Source organism: Prionailurus bengalensis, chromosome B1, assembly GCF_016509475.1.
Source record: "Prionailurus bengalensis isolate Pbe53 chromosome B1, Fcat_Pben_1.1_paternal_pri, whole genome shotgun sequence".
NCBI lineage: Eukaryota > Metazoa > Chordata > Mammalia > Carnivora > Felidae > Prionailurus > Prionailurus bengalensis.
In genome coordinates this window covers 41,193,433-41,216,978 of record NC_057344.1, presented here as the reverse complement: position 1 = coordinate 41,216,978, position 23,546 = coordinate 41,193,433, and the positions used below count along the sequence as shown (strand labels likewise).

Here is a 23,546-nt window from a genome sequence, read left to right as displayed (position 1 = left end):
AATAAACATAATAAAAATTTTTTAAATAAATAAATAAGTAAACTCTCTCTAATCCTTAACTGCTGCCTCCTCAGGGTCCCTCTTTCCTTTGAAGACATTCCTCACACCACTAAAGCATTGCGTTCCCTTTCTTTCTCAGCAGCTGGTCTCCTTCTAGACTGAGCATCAGGAGGCTAGGGGGCTTGTCCCCTGTTGGGATTCCCAGCAACAAACCCAGTGCCAGGCAAAAAGCAGATCTCAAATGTTTACTTTATGGACTTTAATTTATAACACACGTAATCCTAGTTTTCTTTTTAAGCAGTTCACAGCCCAGACTTAATTCAAATGTCCCCTCTCTCTTTCCCCTTTTATGTTAGTTAAGAGTGGAAGCTTCAGAGTCAGTCTGACTGCCTTACGTTGTGTAACCTAGGGCAAGTTACTTAACTTCTCTGGGTCCCAATGTCCTTGGCTATAAAATGGGTACAGTAACAGTGTTAATTTCATGTGAGGGTTTTTGTTTGTTTGGTTTTTTGACAATGAAATGAGAGAAGCCCCTGGAACAGCTCATGGAACCATGAATGTTTAATGAATGTTAGCAGGAAGCAACCGTGGGAGCGGTGGTGGATGTGGTCAGTGCAGTGAGAGGCAGAGCATGATGCTGAAATTGAGTAGAATCACTACTGAGTATCCATGGACTTGGGATCTATCAGTTCATTTCTCTGCCTCAGTTTCTTCATCTGGAAAATGGGGATGCTAAATTATACATGGCTGTTGGAGACAAATGAGGGGATGTGAGTAAAGCATTTAGAATGGGTCCCTTTCATAGAAGGTGCTGGAGTCTTCTGCAGAATAGGGAACAAACAAATGTCTCTTTGGCATCCTGGTGTGATGCCAATGCTCTTGGCCTGGGGACAAGGTGATTACAGGGGTTTCTTTAGCCTCATTCCCATGACTTCTGCCTCCTGAATGACAGAAGTCCTTCCTACCACAGGTTTGTACTAAACTCCTCCTTAAACTCCCAACCCACCCTCTGAACCAACTTGAAAAGACATGATCCAATAATCAGAACAGCACATCTTTATTTGATACCATTTTGTTTATCCGAGCATCATCAGAGAGTGAACTGTTCTAAGCAAAATAATTTCCCGGTGAAAATTCTTCTAAAATATTCTGCTCTTCTGGCCACATTCTGCAGAACAAGAAGGACACAGCTTAATCCTTCTGATGGCTCTGGGACATCGTTATGAACATGAACCACAGTGCTGTCTTCTAAGACCTGGGACCTAAGTCGGGTTTAATGCCCACACAGGGCTCTGCTCTGAAATCCCGTGTCTCCTTGTCAGCTGCTCTCACAGTTGCCAGCCTGCATCTCGGCTCTAGTCATGCAGCTGAGGGGCTCCAGCCCTGCCTGGGAGGGTGGTGGTAGCCCCCGCAGGTAGCTACTTCCTTGTCCTTGGAACTTCGGAAAAGTTTTGCTCCCAATCGGGTCACAAGTGCTGTGACTGTACCCAGACTCCTCCACATCCATTGAACAACCTTTTATGGAGCACCCAATTTGGACCAGACTCTGCTCTGGGAAGAGAAGTGTTATGCACACACATTCCACAGTCATACCCACTCTGGACCCTCTCACACTGTGGCGAGCATGTTGTGTATAGGAGCCAGATATGGGGATCTGGAAAAGATGCAGATTCTGGAAGGGGTCTGCATTTCTAACAAGTTCCCAGGGGAGGCCGCTGCTGGTGCTCAGACCGTGTCTTAGAGGAGCAAGGCTTTCCAGCAGAACTGACAGATCCAGACCCATCAGGAGATAGGCAGGCCAGGTAACCAGGAGCCCAGGCACATAGAAGCCCTGGGAAGCGGTGGGAATCCCTCACTCCACCAGGCTTGCTCTGCCTAGAGGCCAGCTAACATTTCTCTAAAAGCATTGTCTGTCCCTGAAGAAACACATCTATCTGCAAACTGAATTTGGCCCTCCACTTCCGGTAGCACCCTTCCTGGAAGTCCAGATCTCAGGCAGTTTGCCAGTAAATGAATCTAATCACACACGAGTCCTTCCATAGCTGCCCAGATAGCAGGTGACCGGCTGGGGCTGGATGACTGACAGGAGTATGTAGCTGGTCCCTTGTTGAGAAGACCTGCTTAGCGATGGCTCTGGCTCTCCCTGGAGGCATGAATTTGAGGAGGAAGGAGAGAGCATGAGCAGACTCCTATTTCAGTGCCCAGGCTGTCCTGTGCATTGTACGTGATTTCCTCTAATCATCTCCTCAGCCTTGCAGAGTGGGTTGTCAGCCTCACCTTACAGATGAGGAAACTGGGTTTCAAGAGGTTAACTAACTCTGTCACAATGACCTACCTACTGGTTGGTGACATGGGGACCGTCAGCTTCCAAAGCCCTCTTTGGATAATGTAACATGTACTGTTGAGTCACACTCATCAGCTCTGATCTCACAGAGCCCCTGCAAGGTCTGCATGATCATTCCTGTCTCACAGAGAGTATACAGAGGCCCAGAGGCTGAGCATCTCACCCCATGACATTGAGTGGTGGAGCCAGCATGTGGGCCCAGATGTAACAACACAGTCCCCTATGCTATGCTGCAAGAAAAGAGTCAGGTCAACTGGTGTCCAGCCTCAGCCCCACAGGTGGCCGGAGTATGAAGAGGGGTTACCAGGAGTGGGATTCCAGGGCCCCATCTCGTTTTTAATCACAGTGATCAGGATGTAGCCATTCTCAACCTGGTAAGACACTCTCACCCTGCTACTTGTACCCAGCCCCGCTGAGACATGTCCTGTATGTGTCCTTCTAACTTTGGGGACCACAGGTAGGAGGGCTGTGGCAGAATCTGTGCCTGCTTGTTAGAACCTACTGGGCTGCCCATCAGAGCAGGGCTCTGTGGCTATTGGGAGCATAGGATTTAATTTCTTTCTCCTTGTCTCATCCCTGAAGAGTTTGTGATGTTGATGCAAGAAGCACGAGTTTCTAAAATAACTGGATTTTTGTTTAACTCAGGATGTTCAAGAAATCCCTTTTGTAACTGGGTATCACATGTCTAGGGCTTAGGATTTCTTTATGATACATGAAGTACCACAGCCTTGAGTTCTCCCCAGCAAGACACATGTGCGGGCATGTGCACACAAGCGCACACACAACACACACACACACACACACACACCTGCAGAGGACAAGACTTATTCCAAATTCCCCTCAGGAATCCGGGCCATCCAGCTTGGGCTATTCTCCCATTTCAAAGCAATGGGAGGCAGTACCTCTGCCTGGCTTGGTGCCCGTGCTCAGGTGGCCCACGGCAGCAGGAATGAGGTAGGGGAGACGGCTGGGATGATGGAGGCTTTGAGCTAGAAAGTTCCAATGGCAGACGTCCCAGAACTTTGAGATTGGAGAAGATTTTGATTAGCTCAGCAAATGTCTCCCGGGGCGGCAGGGGCGGGGTGGGGTGGGCGGTAGGGAGGGAACACATTCCCCAGGCTTGACTTAATACTGAACCCAGACAATTTGAAACAGACATGAAAGAATTACAGCGATCAGAGAGCCATTAGGATTATAATTTGCTTACCAAAAAAAGCAAACCAGCACAATGTTTTGGGTCACTGGCTTCTTCCTCCCCACCTGCTTCATGACTTCGCAGCAGGATTAGGTTGGCGGCCACTTCCAGCCTGCAGGCCCCGCACTCTCCTCAAAGTGCTCAGGAAACTGTGTAGTGCCTGGCTCCTGGGGTCCGTGGCAGTTTTCGTTTTGGGGTCTGTGCTGAGTGAATCCTCGGGTCCTCCCAGGGTGCCATCGTGCTGCCGCAGCCTGGCTGCAGGGCCCCACTCAGGACACATGTGCCAGTGGAGGGCTCCTCAACGCAGCCTGTGGCCAGGAGCACACAGAGATGGTGCTCAGTTCTTAGAAGCTGCCTTGCTTCCTTCCCACCTTATGTCGAGGGACACTGAGCGTGGGCATCATTCTGGACTGAGGGTTAGAGCTTAAAAGCATCATGTTCATGTTCTTGTCAGTAACGCCCGGTCTCTGGGTCCATTAGGGTTACTACAAAAGGTTAGAGCCTCAGTTTCCCAGAGGTCCTAGCTGAGATCTTCCTCCTATTCTCGTTCCCACTCCAAGCTGATTCCACTAACCAGAGTCTCTGGCCCCGGGGGGCCAAGGGACTTGGGACTGCAGAGGGGCAGATGACTAGCTACCCGAGCAGTTGTGGGTGTTTGCATGGATCATTAAAGTTGGAAGGGGCCTGAAAGCCCACCTCGTTTTAGTCTCTCACGTTACAGGCTTTGTGAAAGAAAAGGCTTTGAAGGGCTGCGCCTGGGGCAGCCTTAGAATCAACTCTCAGGTTGCTTTGTCCCCCTTCTGTGACTTGGCTTAGATCACTTCTGAGCCTCAGTTTCCTCATTCATGTAATGAGGCTACGCTAATGCCTACCTCCTGGGTTTCTTGTGAGGGCAAATGATGTAATCGGGCCTTCGATGTGGGAGAAATTAGTAGGTAGGTGTTCAGTTAATGTCAGTGCTTCTGTTCTCTTCCCCTTGATCTTTTCCTCATGGAACCTAGTTCCTCAAACAGTTCATTTCTCCCCGAGAGGCTATGAATTCCAGGAGGCCAGGAACTCCATTAAAGTCTTGGGTTCCCCACCCCCACCCCCACCCCCGCACCTATGACAGTGCCTGGCATTGACCAATGAGATTCCCAATTGACCGGTGTTGTGCAAGGGAGCAGGCAGCCCTGCCTCCAGGGAGGAGGGCCCCTCACAGTTGGCTTGGCTGGGACTCCGCGGCCGGTTTCACAGAAGCACACGAGCCACGGGGAGGTTTCCGGGACTTTAATTTTTACTCTTTATTTTTTAAAAGCCAGTAAAGATGGGCAAACGCTCGGTCCCTTTTGGGCTGCACTCTTCCCCGCCCGCCTCCCCCAGCCCCTCCCACCTGCCGGCTGCTCAGCATCACCTGGGCTGAAAAACACCACCCCGCTGGACAGTGCCCTCCACTGCGCAGGCTCCAGCGCCTGCCGCGGGGCGGTCTCAGGAAAGGAAGGGCCCGGGGCCGGGGAGAGGTGGGGGTCCTGCAGCCCCTCCCTACAGGGGCCTCTCCCTTCCTGCGTGGGGTACCCCAGTTGGAGAAGCCGGGGGTTCTGAAGTCCCTTCTAGCCCTGCCATCCCTTCCCTCTCCCCGGGTGATCTTGCCCTTGTATCAGCACCGAGGGCAGCCCAAGGGGGCGGCTCTGGGGTGCAGCACCGACCCCTAGGATTCTCTCAACTTTTCTCTGCCTCTTCCTCTCTCTTTCCCAGCCGGGGTGGTGGGGGTGGGGTGGGGGGTGGGGTTCTAGGCGCTCCCTCTTCTGGGGGAATCCCCGCTGAGGGCAAAGTGGAAAAAGGAGACCAGGAGAACCTTTCCCTCCAGGGGTGTGATCCTTGAGTTAGGATGTCAGAGGCGTTTCTTCTTCGCTGGGACCCACTTCCCCTCCCGGAGGTGGATTTCCTCCAGTCCAGGTCCTGTATTTAGTTCTGGCCTCTCAAGTGGGATCCTTCCTGTGCCAAGGTCTGAGGAGGGAACCCGGACGTGCTATCTTTTCTTCTGCAGTCGGCCAGTAGCCTATCTGGACCCAGCACCCTGGTCTCCCAACTCCGAGGGTGGAAGGGAGACCTCTGCCCAGGCCGACTGCCTCCCTGGGGGTGCCCCCCCCCCCCCCGTCCCGCCACCCAAATCACAGTGGCACGTCTGGGACCCCACAGCCAGTTTCCTGGCTCTGGAGCCAGGTCGCTTCCATCCACCTGTGCGCTCACGAGTTTGCGGGGCTGGCAGGTCAAGGCCTGGCCCCCGAGAGGTGCAGAAAGGCCCAGAGGTGCCAGGGCTCGGGCCGCGTTTGTACCTCCCTCCTCCCTCAGCTAGACCGGCCCCTTCACCACCACCTCCGCCCCCGGTCCTCCCCCTTCTCTCCCTCCCCCCCCTCCCTCCACGTCGGCGCCGGGGGAGCCCTTGGCCCTGGGACCCCCCACCCCACCCGCAGGGCAGGGGAGGGGCTGCGGTCGGGCTTCTGCTGAGACGCGGGGGTGGGGGCGGGCGAGGGGGGCGTCACACGCTGTGCGCGCCCAGGCTGAGCACCGAGAAGGCGGCACGGTGCTTGCGCAGCAGCAGCCGGATCTTCTCGTCGTCCGAGTCGGGGTCTAGCGGCTTGTTGTACTCGTCGTCATCGTTCTCCGAGGCCGCGCGCTCCCCGCCCGCGCCTGCACCGCCCGGGGCCCGAGGCGTGGAGGACGAGGGCTCCAGCGCGCTCTTCTTCCGCCACTTGGTCCTTCGGTTCTGGAACCACACCTGGGAGGAGAAGGAGCCCGAGCGTCGTGCGCACACAGCACACACAGGGTCCCCCTCCAGGAGGTGACTCCACTCAGCGGCAAGGACACTCGATCCTTATTTTTATAGTATAGTAAAATAAATGGCTCAGTAAAAGAACAGGTTGTAATATTCACACCGTTTTCTGGGGGAGAGGGTAAAATAAAAAATGTAAGTGCAGCAGCCCTTTCTGCTAAGCTCTAGCCCTCCCTGCGGTGTATTTTCCTTCTCCTTTGCCACGCGGGGCACTTGGATGGAAGAAGCCGAAATGGCCAGGCATTCAGTAGGTGCTCAAAAGTCATCCCTTCTTCAGTTTCATAGACCCTCACTGAACTTCCTGAATCATTTCTTTCTAATTACAAAAATAACATATTTTCATTGCTTACAATAGTTGAAGAGTGCAAAAAAGTACCTACAGAAGCAGAAAAATGCGCAAGAAGACCACATTTTTCTCTCCACTTCCATTCAACAGACCAGGAGGCTGCAGAAGTAGGTGACTGGAGATGCTAGTGGAACCCAGACCTGGGGCCCAACCTGCCCCTGTACTTCCCTCCTCTACCCTTGAATTCGTCAGCGTGGAGCAGTTGTGACATACCTCAAAGCTTTCTTTTTGGGGGGGCCCCCACCCAAAGTCTCTCAGGAGAGATCTAACATCAAAGTTGCCCTCTGGGAGCCTGGTGGCAGGAGCCTGTTTGCTGACTTCAGACTCTGTGGCACGTATTGTGAGCATGGCCACTGCATCCGGCTTGGAGGCTTCCTACACCAGATATCCTATCCGAGCTTCATTTGGGTGGCCCTGGGAGGAGGCGTTATCTTTATTGGCAAACCAAGGCCAGCTCCTTCTGCTGGCCAATGCAGCAAGACCAAATCCAGCCCTCACATGGCTCAGAGGCTGACTCCTGATCTGGGCCAGAGGCTGCCATCAGCTCTTGAAATTTCTTCTGGTCAATGCAGTGCAGAGGAGGGGAAAGCATTAGGTTGGCGCCCCTCGGATCTGGGCTTGATCCCCAATTCTGCACTTAACAGCCAGGTGACCTTGAGCAAGAGGCTCAGCTGAGACAGTTTCTTCATGTGTAAAGTGGGTAAGAAAACCTACATCAAGGGTGCTTTATGGATTAAATGGGGTCCTATACTCAAGGCTCTCATAACAGAGAGCAGTATTGACAGCCTTTTTTTTTTTTTTTTTTTTTTTTTTGGTGATGGTGATTATCACCATCTCCAGGGTTAGGTGGGCAGGCAGTGCCCAAACAGCAGGAGAGCCAGGAGTTGCTGGGAGAGTGAGGCTGCCTCTCTTCCACTCTGTGGCATCCTGTCCTGGCAGGCTGCTCCCTGCAAGGCAGACACCTTCTCCCGCACAGACTCACCTTGACCTGCGACTCGGTCATCCCCAGTGAGTATGCCAGCCGTGCCCTCTCAGGGCCAGCCAGGTACTTGGTCTGTTCAAAGGTCTTCTCCAGGGCAAAGATCTGATGTCCCGTGAAGGTGGGCCGGGTGTGCTTTTTCTTGTGGATGCTGTCGCTCAGGGGGTCCGGGGCTGGCGGGAGGGAGAAAGTATGTGGTTAGCGGGATGAGGAGGGGTCCCAGCCCTGTCCTGAATCTCCCACTGGGCAAGCTCCTTCGCAGAGAAGCCACTGAGATTGTGGGGGCGTCGTGACACCACTAACCAAGCAGCATTCCTGGCATTCTGACAATAGTGACTGTGGCCTCTGCTGTGTCTGGATGGAGAGGGACCTCCAGAGGGCACCTGCCCCAGTCTCTAGCATCTTAGGGGACAGAGGGAGCTTAAAACCTGCCCTGGTCTCATTCCTTGCTGTGTAATGTTTTCACTACTCAATAGGACTTTCTTCCCAGTCTCAGCGACACCAGGAAAGAGACTAGGCACCTTCCACCAACAATCGGGCCCCAGGGGGTCTGGGAATTCCTCACTCCCTAATTCCCTGCTCTAGAGATCCCATTTTCTAGGTTTCTGAGAAAACCAAAGCCTTAAGCCCCAAGTTACTGCTCTCCCTTGTTACCAGGCCTAGAAGTCATGTGGCCTCAACCACATCTGAAGAGTTTGTAAGGAGGCTCAAGCCCCTGACCCCACCCAGCTAGGGCAGCTGTTCAGGCAGGAGCTGGGCTGGAGGGCTTGGGGGCTCAGGGGAAGCAGAAGGCCCACCTGTCAGGCCTTGTTCGGTGCAGCCTGACAGCCCATGTCACGTCTCCTCATGTTACAGGTGGGGAAACTGAGGCACCAAAAGGGGAAGAGACCTCCCAAGAGACCATCGTCTGCAGTTCTCTCTTCTTTTGTGTTAATTCAACCACTGACTCAGATATTTTCCTGTGTGGGGCTATGCACTTGGGATTGAAGAGTAGGGATGTGGAGAGAGAGTGTGTGGTGGGGGGAGGGGACGATGGAGGTGTGAGGGACGGAGGCCTAAAGTATCCCCGAAACCACTTCCAAGAGATGAGGTCTTCGCCCGCATGGAACTCTCCATGTTTCAGGTTGAGTCAGCGGTGGGCGGTCAGGCAGTGTGACCGCCTGGAGAGGCATAGCAGATGGGGAGGCCAGTGCCCTTTGGTGGGGAGGGGGGTTCCTTGGTGGGCCCCAAGCTTCTACTGCAGTGGGGCAGCCCCGGCGTTAGAGAGAAGTGCAGGTTCCCTCCACCTCTGCCCCTGCCTGATCCTGGCTGGGCCTCCGTGGCCCAAAGATGGCTCCTTCAGCCACCGTCACCCTCCCTGCCTCTCAGGTGAGCCTCACCTGCCTGTGCACGACCTGCCACCCCCTCCTGGCCCTGACTGACATCGCGGGGGCCCTGCACCAGTCCTCTGAAAACAGGTCTGCGGATGGCAGGGCAAGGAGACCCCCCACAACAACTACAGCCAAGTCTAGCTTGACTCAGCGGCTGTTCCTGGAGTCTGGGCTGTTGTCGCTGCTCCTGTTGACATAAGCCCTGTGGAGGACGGTGGGAAGCCGGCCTCCTTGAACACAGGCAAGACCAAGATGGGGTCAGAGTGCAGCCTGTGTCCCTGAATGGTGTCAGGGCATGCGTGGGCTCTCTGGGAAGGTGATGCTGCAGCAGCTTCTCACTGGGGACTGCACTTGCTTGCTTTGGATGAAGAAGTGACATGGGCTCCCAGTGGGAGAAGGAAGATGAGCTACCAGCCAGACCCTGCACAGGGCAAATGTAGGCTATCTGGCCTTCTCCAAACTTGGAGACCCCCAGGTTCCCTAGGAGGGCGGCTGAGACAGCAGCTGGTAAGGGTGGGGGGTGAGGGGTGTGGCACCTGCCTGGAGGGGGTGGGCCAGGGAGGGGACAAGTCATTCCTGCACTGAGCTGGGACGTGGATCCAGGTGTCTGACGGCTGAGGAGAGGTGGACGGCAGGTATGGACCACCCCGTGAGTGTTCCCTGCCCACACCTCCTCCTGCCCTGATCCTGCAGTGCCCACCGCCTGCCTGCCCGGGGTGGGGGTGGAGCCTTGCCCTGTACTCACTGTTGCCGCACTGCCGCCCGCCTCGCCAGTCCTGGCCCGTGTCCGCCCAGCAGTTCCGGGTCCGGGTAGGGTACTCATTGCCAGCTTTGGGAAAATTCCCCACCTGGGGTCCATAGTAGACCCCCTGGGAGCCAAGTCCACCAAAGCCTGCCACGTGAGGGTAGCTGGAGAGGAGGCCGCTGTTCGGCGTGGCCACAGGTCTGCTCAGGATGTCTGTGATCCCATGGGGGGTCCCGGCGGCCAGCTGGGGGCCCAGCCCCGGAGGGCTGAGCTTGTAGAAGGAGTTCTGCACCGAGTACTGGCACACGGGGGCCTTCATCTCCGAGAACTGGGCCAGTGGCGTGTTGTTCAGCAGGAATGTGCCCTGCAGGTTGGACTCCATGATCTTCGGGTTGGGGTGAGGGGAGGTGAGAAGCCCAAATCCTGGCCCCTAAAGCCAGAGACCCCAAGCTCTGACCCAGAAGCCCATGGCAGGTTTGAAGGGTCAAAAGCGGCCGAGCCCCAGATTGCCCTCCCACCTAAGATATCCGGCCCAGCCCTGGCCTGGGGACCTGGCACCTGCGTCAGCTCCTCGGAAGTCAGGTGCTTCTGGGGCAGGTGAGAGGCCTCACCAGCGCCCCTTCCCTCTCTGTCCTGGAGAAAGGCGGCTCCCCACGCCTCAGCTCAGACCCCTTCTCTGCCTCTGAGTCTGGGGACCCTCCATGAGAAGTTTTAAGTTCAGAGAAGCAACATTTCCCTGATAAAGATATGGCCCATTAGAATACAGACCGGAGACTGGCTGAGCTATGAGAGGCGCGGCGCCATTGGTCGAAACCCACACGGGCCTCACATTGGCTTTTCCAAGACAAATTGCACTTTGAAAGATTGACTGTAAAATCAGCCAGGGTGTGTGTGTGTGTGTGTGTGAGAGAGAGAGAGAGAGAGAGAATGAGCTCTGGAAGCTCTGTTCATTCTCAGAGGGTCTTTCTGCTCCTGATCCCCCAAGTCAGCTCCTGGTCCCCCAAGTCCAGCTTCTAGGAAAAAGTGGCTGTGGGGGGCCTGGGGCTCCTGAGGCAGCTGGAAATCCCAGTTCCAGCAGCTGCTCCCCTGAGGGTGAGGAGGCCAGGCTCAGGGGTCGCTGTCCTGGGGTGCACAGGCCCCTATACATGCAGATGCCCAAGCCACTGCGGAGTGTGGAGTCTGAGCGTGGATGCTTCTCTTCCCTCCTCTGAGCTGGAACGGGTAAGTGGGGAGGCTGGGCTCTGGGGTGGTGGGGGGTGGGGGTGTGAAGCTCTGTGGCCCGCCTGAGAGCCTGGCAGTGGGGGTCTGCCAGGCAGATTGGGGAAGGCGGTGGGAGTGGAGCAGCACTGCATGTGTATTCTCTTCCCACCTCTGCCTCCGAGCAGCCTTCCCTGATTCCCTCTGTCATCCCATCTTTCTCCTCTGAGGAATCACCTGTGCATCTGCTGGAGCTATGGCCATGTTCTGTCTGGCTTGGCACCTGGGTTGGAAAGCTTTGGTGGCTGAGATGGCTGTTGATTCAGTGGCGGGTCTCCGTTGCAGGCACTTTGTTAGTGCTCAGTCACTATTGGATGGATGGGACTAGGTTGAGTTGCAGAGCACCCATATGTCTTTTATTCTAATGAATTTTTATAATACACAAGGCTCTACTGGGGGCTATCATGCATTGTACAAACAGGGAAACCAGGGTAAATACCCAGTTGTTTCTGTATGGGGCAGCATCCTTTCTTGTGGTCCTTGTGGTGGTTGTTTTGTTTTTTGTTTGTTTTTAGTAGAAACTAACATGCCACTGGTCTGAACATTTAAAATGACAGGAAAATAGTGATTGCCAGATAGATTAGACTTCTGTCCCTTCTCTGCCTGGCAGTTCCAAATCCTTTCCTGATCAGGCCGTGGGCTCCTTGGTTCTCTCACCACCCCCTGGTCCCACTTTGGCAGGTGGGACCTGCCTACGAGGGCCTTTTCCTGGACCCAGAACTCCGGGTGGTGGTGTTCTCCTCTCACACAGAGCCACACTCTCCCTGAGCTGCTGTTATCTGCTCCGGTAGAACTGGCTGCTCTGGGCCATGTTCTCTGTAGTGTAAATGATGTAGGTTAATGCGAGAAAGACCTCACACAGGCTGTGGAGGTTATTTCTCTGGAAGTTTAGACTAAAAACAAGAAACAAGGTTCTTATTCATCTGAGTTGGCTGTGTTACCAAGCTGCCTGGAGTTCAGGGAAACTTTAATTCCCATTCCCAGCGTTGCCGCCTGGCCCCACCCAGACAACCGTGATCCTGAAAATGTGATTTTGAAAACCCTCTGGATGATGTGGTGGCACAGTCGGCTGGTCCCTTGGCCTGGGTGGCTTTTCTGATACTGAGAGAGAAGCTACAGATTCAGAGCGAGGGCTGGCAGTGCTCCTAGGACCCCGTGACTGTGACTTGGTCACCCCCTAATGATGGGAACGTATGAGGAAGAAAAGCTACAGCAAACGATTTGATCCTTATTTACTGCCAAGCTTGCCAAAGGCTTCATGTTTGGGAATCCCAGGATGACAAAATGAAGAGACTTTAGCAATTTTTTTAATCCATTCCCCCATTTGACAGATGAGAAAACTGAGGCCAGCTTGGTGACCAACCTTGCTTGAAGTGTTAGGAACTAGTTAGGAACAGGACGATTTTCTTAAAAGCTCTTGAACTTTGGTGGCATTGAGGGCAGGGGCCAGACCCCTTCACAGGGGGGTCCTGGGGGAGTCCCCCTTAGTGTATGCCAGCCATGCACCCTGGGAGTTTGTGGTACCCGCCTCCATCTACCTTGGACTTGCCCCCATCTCAGGGTAATGCTTAGGAGACAGAATTCTGTTCTTTCAGCCCCAGGGGTTTGAAGCCTCCGGGCTTCTCCCAGAGTGGGCGGTTCTGATGGAGGGGCTGCCCAGGTATCCGGGGAGTGGGCACCTCCCCGAGATGCAGGTCTCCCTGATGACTGATCCCACCCCCAGACTCCTTCGGGGCCCCAACCCAGGCTTCACTCCTGTCCCAGCACCTCAAATTCCCCCAGGACGACCGGGAAGGAGAGATGGAGCCCTGTGCCATGAGTCAATTTCTTTATTAATTTTGACATTTGTTCAGCTGGTGTAGGGAGAATGGTCTATACATCAGAGGGGGGGGACGGTTCTCTCCCCATAACAGAGCATTTGGGAGGGAATCAAGAAAAGAGTCATTTTCATAACAATTAAAAAAATCAAGGTAATTCCAAAACTTCTAAAAAGCGTCTAATGTGCAGACTGCAGCATTCTCTAGGCATCGTGTGGAGACCCCAAACTCCTCCCCTAACAGCTCCTACTAGCAACTGGAGCGCGCAGCCATGCCGCCGAGGGCCTGGGGCCGGCGGGCCAAGCAGCCATGCCAGACGCAGCGGAAGGTGCCAAAGCATAGCCTGGAGCCGCGGGGCCCACGCTGGGCTCTACGAGGGGCCACGGGGGGCGGGGGACGGGGGACGGCGGCCTGCGGGGGACGGCGCGGGATCGAGGACGGGAGGCGAGCCCTGCGCCTGTCTTCCCGGGGCGGGCGGGCGCCCGGCCGACGCGGAGAAGCGCCGCGCTCCTGCGCCCCGCCGCGGGGTCGAAGGCGTGGGGGGGCCGGGGCCGCGCCTCCCGGGACACAGCCCTCGGAGCACGCTTGGCGCCCCCTGCGCCCGGGCCGCCCCCCACCCCCCCTTCCGAAAGCAAAGCGCAAGCCGCCCGGTCCAAGCGGAGCGCCTCGGCCGGCCCCGGGCGCGTGGGGCCTGCGGCCTCCGCCGGGAGACCTGTGCGCTGGTGACAGGCACCAGGGCCGTGGGGGCTCGGTCGTGAGGGAGCTTCTGTGCTACTTGGAAGGTTTGATGTGTCTGAGGACACCTCAGAGGAGAGGCAGGGAGGAAGGTGACAGGACGTCCACAAACAAAGGCTCTTCTGAGCGAGAAGAGCCTGCCAGTCTCTCTCCGGGCCCTAGAGGGCGCCCGCCGCGCAGGGCGGGGCGGATTGTGCTGATTCGGGCCTCGCTCTGCCAGAGGCTCTAGTGTATCTTTAAGGCTCTTCCCTGGTGGCACCGAGGCGAGGAACAGCCAGCTGTCTGCTTCCTTCCTGCTCTGACCTAGGGGCTCCGTTCTAGCCCGGGGCCTCCAGGTGGCCAGCTGCTCTCTCCTCCTCCGGCTCTCCTCCCCCTGGGCCTGTGGTCAGGAGTGGGCCCCTCGCCCACCTCTCCGAGTGGGGCAGAGGGGCTTGGTCAGAGTGGGGGCACTGAGGCTGTCCGGCCTAGGCCCCCCATCCTGTGGGCTGCCTGGACTTAGAGCACCAAGTTGGCTCTGGGAGACCTTGGGGGTGGTGGCTGACTTCTAAGAACTGGCAGATACATTCAACTAGCCCTACTCCCTTCCTCTTTCACTGAAAGACAGGCTGTAGCTCCTTCTCCTGCAGCCTGGAGAAGTCCTCAGGAGCTGAGCTGTTAGTGCTTTGTACATACTGCTAAAGTGTTTCTATTGGTTTGCATAGTATTTATTGTTTTTCATATACACAAGGCTGATTACTGTACAGTTTACACTTTGAACACAGACTATGATATAAGTGCTTGAAGATATAGAAAACCTCCTCTCTATTGAACATGCTGGTGCAATCCTGGGACAGCCACCGGCCCGCCCCCAGCTGAGAGAGAAGACCCTTGCAGATGGGGCACTGGCTCCCTATGAGCCCTACAGCTAAGCCTGGGGGTCCTCGCCTCTGATTCTTAAGTCCCTAACACAAGGAACCCTGAATGCACTCTTAAATTAATGATTTTCCATTGGAAGATGATTAATACTGAGACTGGCAGAGAGAGAGAGAGAGAGAGAGACAACATAAAAAAAATTCCAGTTTATCCACAGGAGAGTCTATACAGCTTCGGACGTCACAGTAAAATCTGTGTGTATACTGAGGAGAGGGAAGAGGTGCTTGTGTGCGTGTGTGCGTGTGCCTATGTGTGTGTCCTGAATGTCATATAGAGCTTTCTGGGAGGAGCGGCCCCCTGGGGAGGCGGAGGGGACGTCACAAATGGAATGGAGGTGTGTGGCGGTGGGGAAGGCTGGCAGGTGGGGACATGGGATTAAGGTGCCAAACTGATTTTGTGCCTTTTTTTTTTCTTTCCAGGAAGCCCACATGGATTTCCTACAGATAAGGTTGAAAAAAAAAAGTACCCTGTAACAAGTCAAAATTAAAATGATTTAAAAAAATATATCATCCCCAGCCACAAAAGAGCCCTTGTTCACTTTTGCGTTCATGTGCTCTCTCGAGCTCGTTTTCTATCACTCTCTCTCTCTCCCCCCCTTCTTGAGGCATTTGTCCTGATTCCCAACAGAGATCCATCGTTGCTAGAGGCAGGATTGAGGACTGTAGGTCATGCGTCTACAGTCGGCCGTTCATGCGAATAGGAGACTAAAGGAAGTCCCTTACAGAGATCATGCCGTTAGCCTAGAGGAACAGTGCGCCACTCCTGCAGCCCTCTGCTCCAGCTCTCCTCTTGTGTGCATGGCAGAGTGTGTGTGAAGTTCAAGGGTTGGGTGTCGAGGTGTGATCCTGAGGGACACAAAGAGAGAAAGAGTTACTTAGAATGTAAAGATGCAGCTCCCAGCAAAACCCCCAAATGCTGAATATTGTGCTGGCTGCTTAGGCAGGGTCAGATTCAGGAGAAGCGGCCAGCCTCCCCCAGCAAGGCAATGCGGTGAAAGGCATTGAGCTCAGAGCCCCTGACCTTCCTGAAATACCAGCCTGCCTACTCCCACTCCCCAGCCCAGAGGCTGCCTCTTAGGCGTGGTTGCCCAAGCCTGCCCTGGTCCCCTGCCAAGTGGGCGACCTCCCCAGAAAGCCCTCCTGTGTGTGTGCTCTGTGCCTCGGAGAGGAGGCAGAAGGCTCCCATGCTCACAGTCGCCTGGGGAGAAATCCCCATGAGTAGATCCCTGTCCCTAGGAAAGGGGCCAAATTAATAAGCCAGGGCTTCTGCTAAAGACGGTAGTGAGCCGTGCCCTCCATTTTTTCAGTTTAGCCAACACGCATTGATGTCTGTAAGTGCCAGTCCTGGGGACCCAGAGATGGAGCAGACGTGAGCCTCAGGAGCTCACGGCCCCAAGGGACGACAGTCTACAAGCTCTCACTGTCAGGTGCCTCTGGCTCTACTCCCCATGCCCCTCGGATGGACCAGCTCTGCAGCGGCAAAAGAGATCTTTGAAAAAACAGGTGCGTTCTCCCTAGGATATCATGTATCTTAGGCTGGTGGACAGCAGCTCTGCCTGCAGAGTGAAGTCCCAATTCCACAGCCCGGGATTCACAAGGAGACACCACTCCTGCCACCCCATGGCGCCTCCTCCTCCAACCTGGGGTGAGAACTCTGTGTTTCCAAGACTGGCCACTCAGGATTCTGTCTGCGGGACCTTGGGATGGATGGCAAAAAGGAGCACACATAAGGCGGAGCTGACCATCTCCTGGGCAGGGTAGGAAGTGACAGAGAAAGGCAGAAACTCATTCTGCGGCAGAGCTGTCCCCAGACAGGGAGCTGCCCTGGGCCCTACAGGTGATGTGGTTAGGAAGGAAGCTGGAGGCGGTCAAGGTGAACTCAACCCTGAGTGGTTCTCCAGGGATGGGAGGGTGGTGCTAGGTTCCATGCCAGAGGCTGCTACAAAGCGGAACAGCAGGCCTTCTAATGCTGTGGCTCAAAAGCGCTGTCACCCTGGAGGGCAAGACTCTTCCATCACTGCCTGGGCTTCCCTGTCGGCCAAGCTGGTCTCCTCGGAGCCTTCCAAACCTACAGTGCCCTGCAGCTTCCTGCCTAGTTTGAGGCTCATGGATGCCATCCAGTTCCCTCTCTGCTGAAGCTCTGCTCACCGCCTTCAAGACCTCTCCTCCAGGGAGCCTCCCTGATAACTCCAGCTCCTTCTCATTTCTCTCCCCTCAGCTCTGGAAGCTCCCCGCTGCCTCTGCTACCTTTTATTCAGAGATCACAAGGTGTAGTGGTTAAGAGCAGGAACTTTGAAGCCAGCCAGGTTGCCTGAGTTCATATCCTGTCTCTGCCAATTTCCTTGGTCATGTTACTTGCACTCTCTGTGACTCAGTTTCCTCTGCTATAAAATGAGGGCAATAATAGGATGTACCTCATTAGATTGTGGTGATGTTTCAAAGAGCTACAAAATGCTTGGGACAGTGTATGTGGATGTCAACCCTGACTAGGCTCTCTGGAAATGCTGCCGTCTTCGTGCTCTTTCCTGGGTCATAACTGCAGCATCTCCCTGGCTGGGGTAGAAACACTCTGAGGATAAAGGCCAGGCCTTACCCTTCCCAGTGGTTCGTCCCCTAGCATCACCCCAGTGCTAAGCACGCCTCAAACAAGAGACATCTTAAAGTCTTGAGCCTAGGGAAAAGAGCTTACCACTTCCGCTTTTCTGCCCAGACACAGAGCAGAGGAGACAGGTGAGGCCTTAGAGATGATTCTATGGCAAATGCTCGTCTCATCTTTGGGTAAACTGAGACTCCGGGAGGAGCAGTGAGGGGGCGAGTGGGAGTACCCAGTGGTGGCAGGCGGTAGGACTGGAAGGCAAGTCTGACTGCCCTGGACCTTCCACTACCCTGCACCTCTTGTTCCAGGGGTGCCCGAGGGAAAGGTTTCACCTTCTAGAGCGCAGAAAACAGCCCCTGCCCACTCCCAGTGACAGTGCTGCTCAGTGCCTGTCCCAGTCCATCTGCCCCCACCCTACCCAGTGTCTGTGGCCCTCCCCTCCAGCCTCCCCAGCCCCAGACTCATACCCCTGCAATGGCTAGGGAGTAGGGTGGACTGTAAATTAAACAGCAAAATGAAACATGACCCCTTGCCTTCCTGCCCCTTTGGCCATTGAGATTACTAATTGCTTAACTTTTAAACTTCCTAAAACACTCCACTGTCAGAGCTAACACAAGTTCTTGCAACCACAGTGTCTGAATGGAAAGCGTCTCTTAAAAAAGAAGACAAGAGGGGAGCCTGGGTGGCTCAGCCGGTGAAGCATCCGACTCTTGATTTCTGCTCTGGTCATGATCTGTTTGTGGGTTCGAGCCCTGCATCGGGCTCTGTGCTGACAGTGCAGAGCCTGCCTGGGATTCTCTCTCTCTCCCTTTCTCTCTGCCCCTCCCCTGCTGACTCTCTCAAAAATGAATAAACTTAAAAAAAAAAAAAAAAGGAAAACAAGAAAAAGCAGCAGCCGTGTGCCACAGCTTCCTGAGAGTCCCAGAAGCTAGAGCCACACAGACACAGAGGAATGCCAAGGCCCGGTGCCTGCCCAGGATGTGGGCAGCCCAGAGTGCTACGGGCTGCCCCCGCACAGCCTTCCAGCCACCCATACCACACTGTTGCTCTCACACAACTGACACCCAATTCTTAGACCTACATACTTGGGCACAAAGCAAAACCCACTAGCTGCTACTGTCACGCACAGTCAGGCCTTAACTCCACAGTAGTTCTGTGGCTTCTTACCCACCTCCAGGAAGCAACCCCCTCCACCTGCCAGGCCTTAGATACAGAATCCTTCTCAAGATGGGAGTGACTGGGAGGAATCAGACAGGTAAGGGGGGTTGATTCAGGTCTCACCTGGAATGGGGTGTTCTGCTATCTTTGAACAAACTATAAACCATCATTCCTTTCAGCCCATTTTTCAATATCATACCTACAACTGTGCTGCATCACCTCTAGGAGGTTTGGAAGGAACACCAAAATTGGTCAGATCTCATTCTTCCATACACATAAAAATTACTTGAGAAGCTTAACGCAGAATCCTGAGTTCCAGGATTTTAATTCAGTAGGTCAGGGGCAGGACTGGGAATGCGCCTTTTAACCTGCCTCTAGGATGATGGTGACGCAGGATGTCGATGACACTTTGAGACACGGTTGGGTGCACATTTGACAATGTATATGACCTTTCACAAACATGAAAAGCCCCCTCCATCATGGTCACCATCCTACGAGAGAAGAGTGGCATCACTACTATGCTATGGCTAAGGAAGCCAAGGCGTGGCGAGACTGGCTGACCTGCTACGTCATGCTACGGTCCCGTCTGCGCTGACTGAGCGCAGGTGTCCTTCACCCTTCACGACAGCCTGCCCAGTTGCCATGACTATTTCTAAACCTTTCTACTGAGGTGAAAGGGACTATGTGCAATCTCCCTCATGGGGTGGAGGCTCAGGACAGTCAAATGACTAATGCAAGGTATCGGATCTGGAGAAAAAGGATGAGTCAGGCCGTGAATCTAGACTCCTAAGTCCCAGCGTTCACTCTCTCTGAAACAAAGAGTCAGTTCTTGCCATTTGCAGTGGTCATGTTCCAGAAAGTTGCCAATACCGATCCACCGCTCTCAAGGAAAATGCCTAGTTAGGTTCCTGTGAACCTCTAGTGGCCACATCTTTGTTAGACAATGAATACGTAACCTTGATTTATGCTTCTGTATAGGCACCTTATTTAATACATATTGTTGATTCCTTAACGTTGAACCCACCACCAAAACAGTGCTCTAACTCATGGCCAGTGAATCCTATCTAACGTACGTCTTTGTCCCTGTAGGGCACATCGCAGCCTTCTTGCTCTTAGGAAGACCATTTTAAACAGCTCTTAGGAGCCATTTTAAACAGCAAAATCAACAACAAGCACAAAAATGCAAAAAACATGGCACTCAACAACAGCCTGCAAAAAGGACACCCGTTCATAGCATGAGCTCCATTAGGGGGGCAGACTGGCGTCTTGTTTGCCCTCAGCTGGGAACGTGCGCCAGGGCGACTCCAATTTCTTGCCACGGTGTGTGTGTCTGTGAGCGACCGTGAAAGCACCGTGACTGTGGGCTTGGGGGTTGCCATAAATATTCGCCAGTAGGCAAATTTGCCAGTGTGGAATCCACGAGTCCCAAGGGCTGACGGTACATGCATGTGAGTGGGTGGCAGTAAGTACTGAGGGTCAGAGGACCATCTGCCCTTCAACGTCTGCTCTGCAGCCCTAGTCTTGCTGGGGCCGGGGGCGGGGCGGGGGTGGCGGGGCACTGCAGGCCACTTGGGACCTGGGCAGGAGCCTGCCTCCACACTGGCTCCCTCCCCACTGTTCCCACCCAAACTTCCCTCCGTTCTTAGCAGAAGCCCTGGCACTGTGCTGGAGCCAGGCTGCCCGGGTCTCCTGACACCCACGTGCAGTGGTACAGAACTGTATCTCCTTTGGGAGTTTCAGCCACCCTTGCAGATCATGTACAGAAAATTAAAATGAAGAAATCTTAGGCTCCTCCCCTCCCCCTAAAAACCGGAGCTAAACAGAAGCTGAAAGGTAAGGCCGCTGCTGCCGCCACTACCATAGAGAAAACAAGGCGCAAGAGGACACTTTTCCTTCCACTCTCCGCTCCTTCAAATTATTTGTACTTTTGTATCCTTTCCGGGGCTCATCACAGTTAATCCACTAAGCCAGCAGCCTGGTGGGACCCCCTTGGCAGGGCCAGGGTTAACACTGTGACCTCCTTAAGCTGCTGAGGAGTCAGGTCTAATTTTATCCTATAACTGGATCCGTAGTCCTCTTTTTTTGCCCAAGTGCTGAGGTGTGTTGGGAAGCCCAGAGCCAGCACTTCTGGCAGCTTGGGAGGCAGTGGCCCTGCTTTTTGCTGAATGCAGAAAGCCAGAGCCTGCTTTCCTCTTGGCCCAGAGCCACCACACCCTGGGGGTTGAAATGGCAAGAGGCTGGTTAGTGCTGTGCTGGGGCCAGAATGCTTCCTTGCTTCCTGCCGACTCCCACCCCGATGCATCCTGTACTGAGCTGCCCCGAGCTGGGCACAGCAAACGGCCTCGGGGCAGCTCAGTACAGGATCCCTCAGGGAGGACGGAGGTCAGAGCTGGCCGCTGAAGCCCCCAGCACCGCACGGGCCCACTGGAGAGCCTTTGCTGCAGCGTCTTCACGGTCCTCCCTCATGGCAAATCACTGCACACCCCTGCTCCTTGGCCACGCATGCTCACACACGCCATGCACCCATCCCTGACAGCCCTCCTAACTGGCTGGGAGATCGCCATCCACCCCCCAGGCCTGTTTGCTTCACCCTTTCCTAGAAAGCAACAGAGCGACGTGTCTCAAGAAACATCACAGAGAACTGGTGCCTTGGGTTCACAGGATTTTTGACGGGTTCCAGGTTCAAGAGTCAATGTTGTTCTAGGTCTATCACTGCTGGAGCTCTTCCTGCAGACTTGCGTTGAAATGGCATAGCCTAGGCAGACTCTGCTGTGCTCCCCGAGACCTGTCCCCCCTCCTCCAGATCCCCATAGCTTGGCTTTCAGGATAATATCAGCTACTGAGATTTATTGAGTGCTTTCACTCATCAAGGCATCTTTTCAAATCTGTATTTTTTGCACCCCCAGAGAGGTAATCAGCAGATGGTATTGTTTGCTGTTTTCTTGAGGAGGATAGGGATTCAGAGACACAGTTAGTAGGTTGGGAAATGAGAATCTGTGTCTCAAGGCCACAGGACCACTGTTCCTCCTGCATCATGCTGGGGGTGGCCGAGGGGTGAGCTCCCCTGCTGAAGGGGGAGACATGAGCAAATGAGCAGCCATTCTCAGGACCAGCCACTCCACGAGGACCAGGCCATGCAGAAAGGATGCAGAAAGACGGTGTTACCTCCAAAGAGGCCATTTGAGGGGAGGGGCTAGAGATCACTGCTTGCCCCTTTTCAGGCTGGCCCGCTTCACTATCTGAGCCCCCTTCCTGCTCTCTATCAGGTCCGGCTGCAGGCTACTCCCTCTCAGTTCCACCTGGAGACAGCAGCAGAGACAGAACGCAGGACAGATCACACAGAGAGACAGGCAGAAAGTAGACATGAGAACGACAGCACTTCCGGCAGCCGTGGAAACCCTGCCTGCCATGGAGGACGGAGGCACAGGGGAGACCAGAGGAGGTGAGCATGGTGCAGACTGGAGCCCAGAGAGGGCGGGTGCACAGGTGAGTAGTTGGGAGAGGTGACAGGCGCTCAGAAGGGCGAGAGCCTCTGGGAGGCTGCAGCCGCCGCAGTACCTTGGCATGTGTCATAAAGTAATCAATATCAGCTTCCATCTCACTAGGGTTCTCCAGGGGCCCCTCAGCAATCACCTCCTCATGCTCCTGGGTGTCATCAGCACCAGATGAGTCTATCTGCCGAACAACTTTGCGAATGATCTGGAAGAGAGAGGGAAGGGAGAAAAGGCCCGTGAAGCCATTGAAACAGAGGATGAGAAGAGCAGGTCCCCGGGAGTGAGATCTGGGGGACAGGCAGCCTTTGTCCTTTGTCCTAAGGTGCCCTTCCATGAGTGGCCAAGAATGGGGACTGGTCTGTGACCACCACCCCTCCCCCCATCACTGTGTGGAAAACAGGCTCTGGGCAGCCTCAGAGGGGCTAGAATTTGCAAATGGGTCTTAGCCGATTTCATTAATGATCAGAGTTTGCCTCTTCATATTGTTGGAAGGTCACTCTGTCTTCCGTGCATTGTGAGCTCCTGAGGGCAAAGCGTATTTCCTTTTCATCTATGGTATTCCATGCAATTATGTTCCCTTATTCAGTCACCTGAATATTCCAACACTGTTTCCTCTGCACCTCCCATGTACTGGGACTGGGAGATGAAAACAAAATAAGACACAGTCCCTGTCTGCATGAAGCACACTTTGTAAGAGGAAAGATGGCCACCTGAGTGGTCTTGCTTCAATAGCGGGAGCAGCACCACAGTGGAAACCCATACAAGGTCTTCCCTTTGCTCCTCCTCTCCCTTCTGCCCATGCCTGTTACGGTGCCCAAAACCTGACAGGCAAAATCAGGTCTACTGAACTAAAATCTGCTACCCATTCAATGCACCTCCACAGCCCTTTTGGTTTCGCAGGCCCATGGTAGTTCGGGGGCCACCACCTTTCTGTCTTACAGCTGTTTTCAGGGCTAGACGTTGCTGGACTAGGTTTGGGCTGTTCCATGGAGCCTGGTCCTTCTGGAACAAGTAGCAGGAGCTGAATTCAGGCTGAATCAGTAAAGTAGCTTTGAGGAATGTCATGCCGGACCTCAGAAGACCAGAGCTCCTGGCACCTGAACCTGTCTCTTTGTAGCCATGTTTACCCTCTGTTAGGGTAGCAGCGAGAAGCTGGGAGGTGAGTCCAGCACCATCTAGCCCCCCTGTGTCTCTCCAGCACAGGAGGACTCTGTGCACCCACCTTCTTGGTGACAATGTTGCCCTGCTCATCTGTGAACTGTTCCTCTGTCACCTGCTCCCCTGGAATACTCTGAAACTCATTCCCCTAGGATTGGAGAAAAGGAGAAAATTCAGTATTAGTAAGCAGGTAGTCTGGGAAAGAGGTGGCGGATGAAGAAAAGAGTGGGAGCCAGCAGCCACAGACAGACAAATCCCCACCGCAGCAGGAAACTCCAACTCAGCAAGTCGTGGCACACAAACCGAGAGCTCCAAGCGCGAGCGGTGCCCCTGGGGGCCGTGGGGCCCGAAGATGGGATGGAGTCCCAAGCTTTCGAGATTGATACCCTCAACAGGGAGCAGGCAAAACCGGGCTGGTTACATAAGTTTTACAGAGGAGGCCCTGAGGCGGGAAGCGAGGCACCTAATTTTGATTTCGACAGCACTTTCCAGTGTAGAAAGCCCTTCCACAGACACTGAGGGCGGGAGTGTGGCCTCCCAAGTCCGGGAGCTGAGCCTCCAGTGCAACCGCGGCGCAGTGGGCTGTGCAGAATCCGCACCCGTCCCCTGACGTGGGGTCCCGCACCGCC

General features: G+C 54.5%; 2 protein-coding genes and 1 long non-coding RNA gene across 23 annotated transcripts in view; 1 reads left to right on the top strand and 2 right to left on the bottom strand.

Annotated features, from left to right (window-relative positions):
• The first annotated feature begins 2,477 nt into the window (after positions 1-2,477).
• LOC122473156 lies at positions 2,478-8,631 on the top strand. Its single transcript, XR_006294599.1, has 3 exons — positions 2,478-2,718; positions 6,707-7,705; positions 8,532-8,631. It is a non-coding gene; the product is annotated as an uncharacterized LOC122473156 (long non-coding RNA).
• NKX6-3 (NK6 homeobox 3) lies at positions 6,048-11,005 on the bottom strand. The gene is made up of 3 exons (XM_043563339.1): positions 9,792-11,005; positions 7,680-7,849; positions 6,048-6,297 (listed from the first exon to the last, which is right to left on the bottom strand). The coding sequence occupies exons 1-3, from the start codon at positions 10,171-10,173 to the stop codon at positions 6,058-6,060; spliced, it is 792 nt and encodes a 263-aa protein (XP_043419274.1). The 5' UTR covers positions 10,174-11,005; the 3' UTR covers positions 6,048-6,057.
• A 1,854-nt stretch (positions 11,006-12,859) lies between these two features.
• Positions 12,860-23,546, bottom strand: part of ANK1 (ankyrin 1) — a 219,784-nt gene continuing 209,097 nt past the window's right edge. For 7 of the 21 annotated variants that reach the window (XM_043563165.1, XM_043563188.1, XM_043563169.1 and 4 more), the window contains 4 exons: positions 22,982-23,065; positions 21,824-21,964; positions 21,431-21,564; positions 12,860-15,357 (listed from right to left, as the gene is read on the bottom strand). In XM_043563165.1, the coding sequence (XP_043419100.1) occupies positions 21,466-21,564; positions 21,824-21,964; positions 22,982-23,065 (324 nt within the window). In that variant the 3' untranslated portion in view covers positions 12,860-15,357; positions 21,431-21,465. The remainder of the gene's footprint in view (positions 15,358-21,430; positions 21,565-21,823; positions 21,965-22,981; positions 23,066-23,546) is intronic. The other 14 variants (XM_043563183.1, XM_043563237.1, XM_043563254.1 and 11 more) reach the window with 3 other exon arrangements.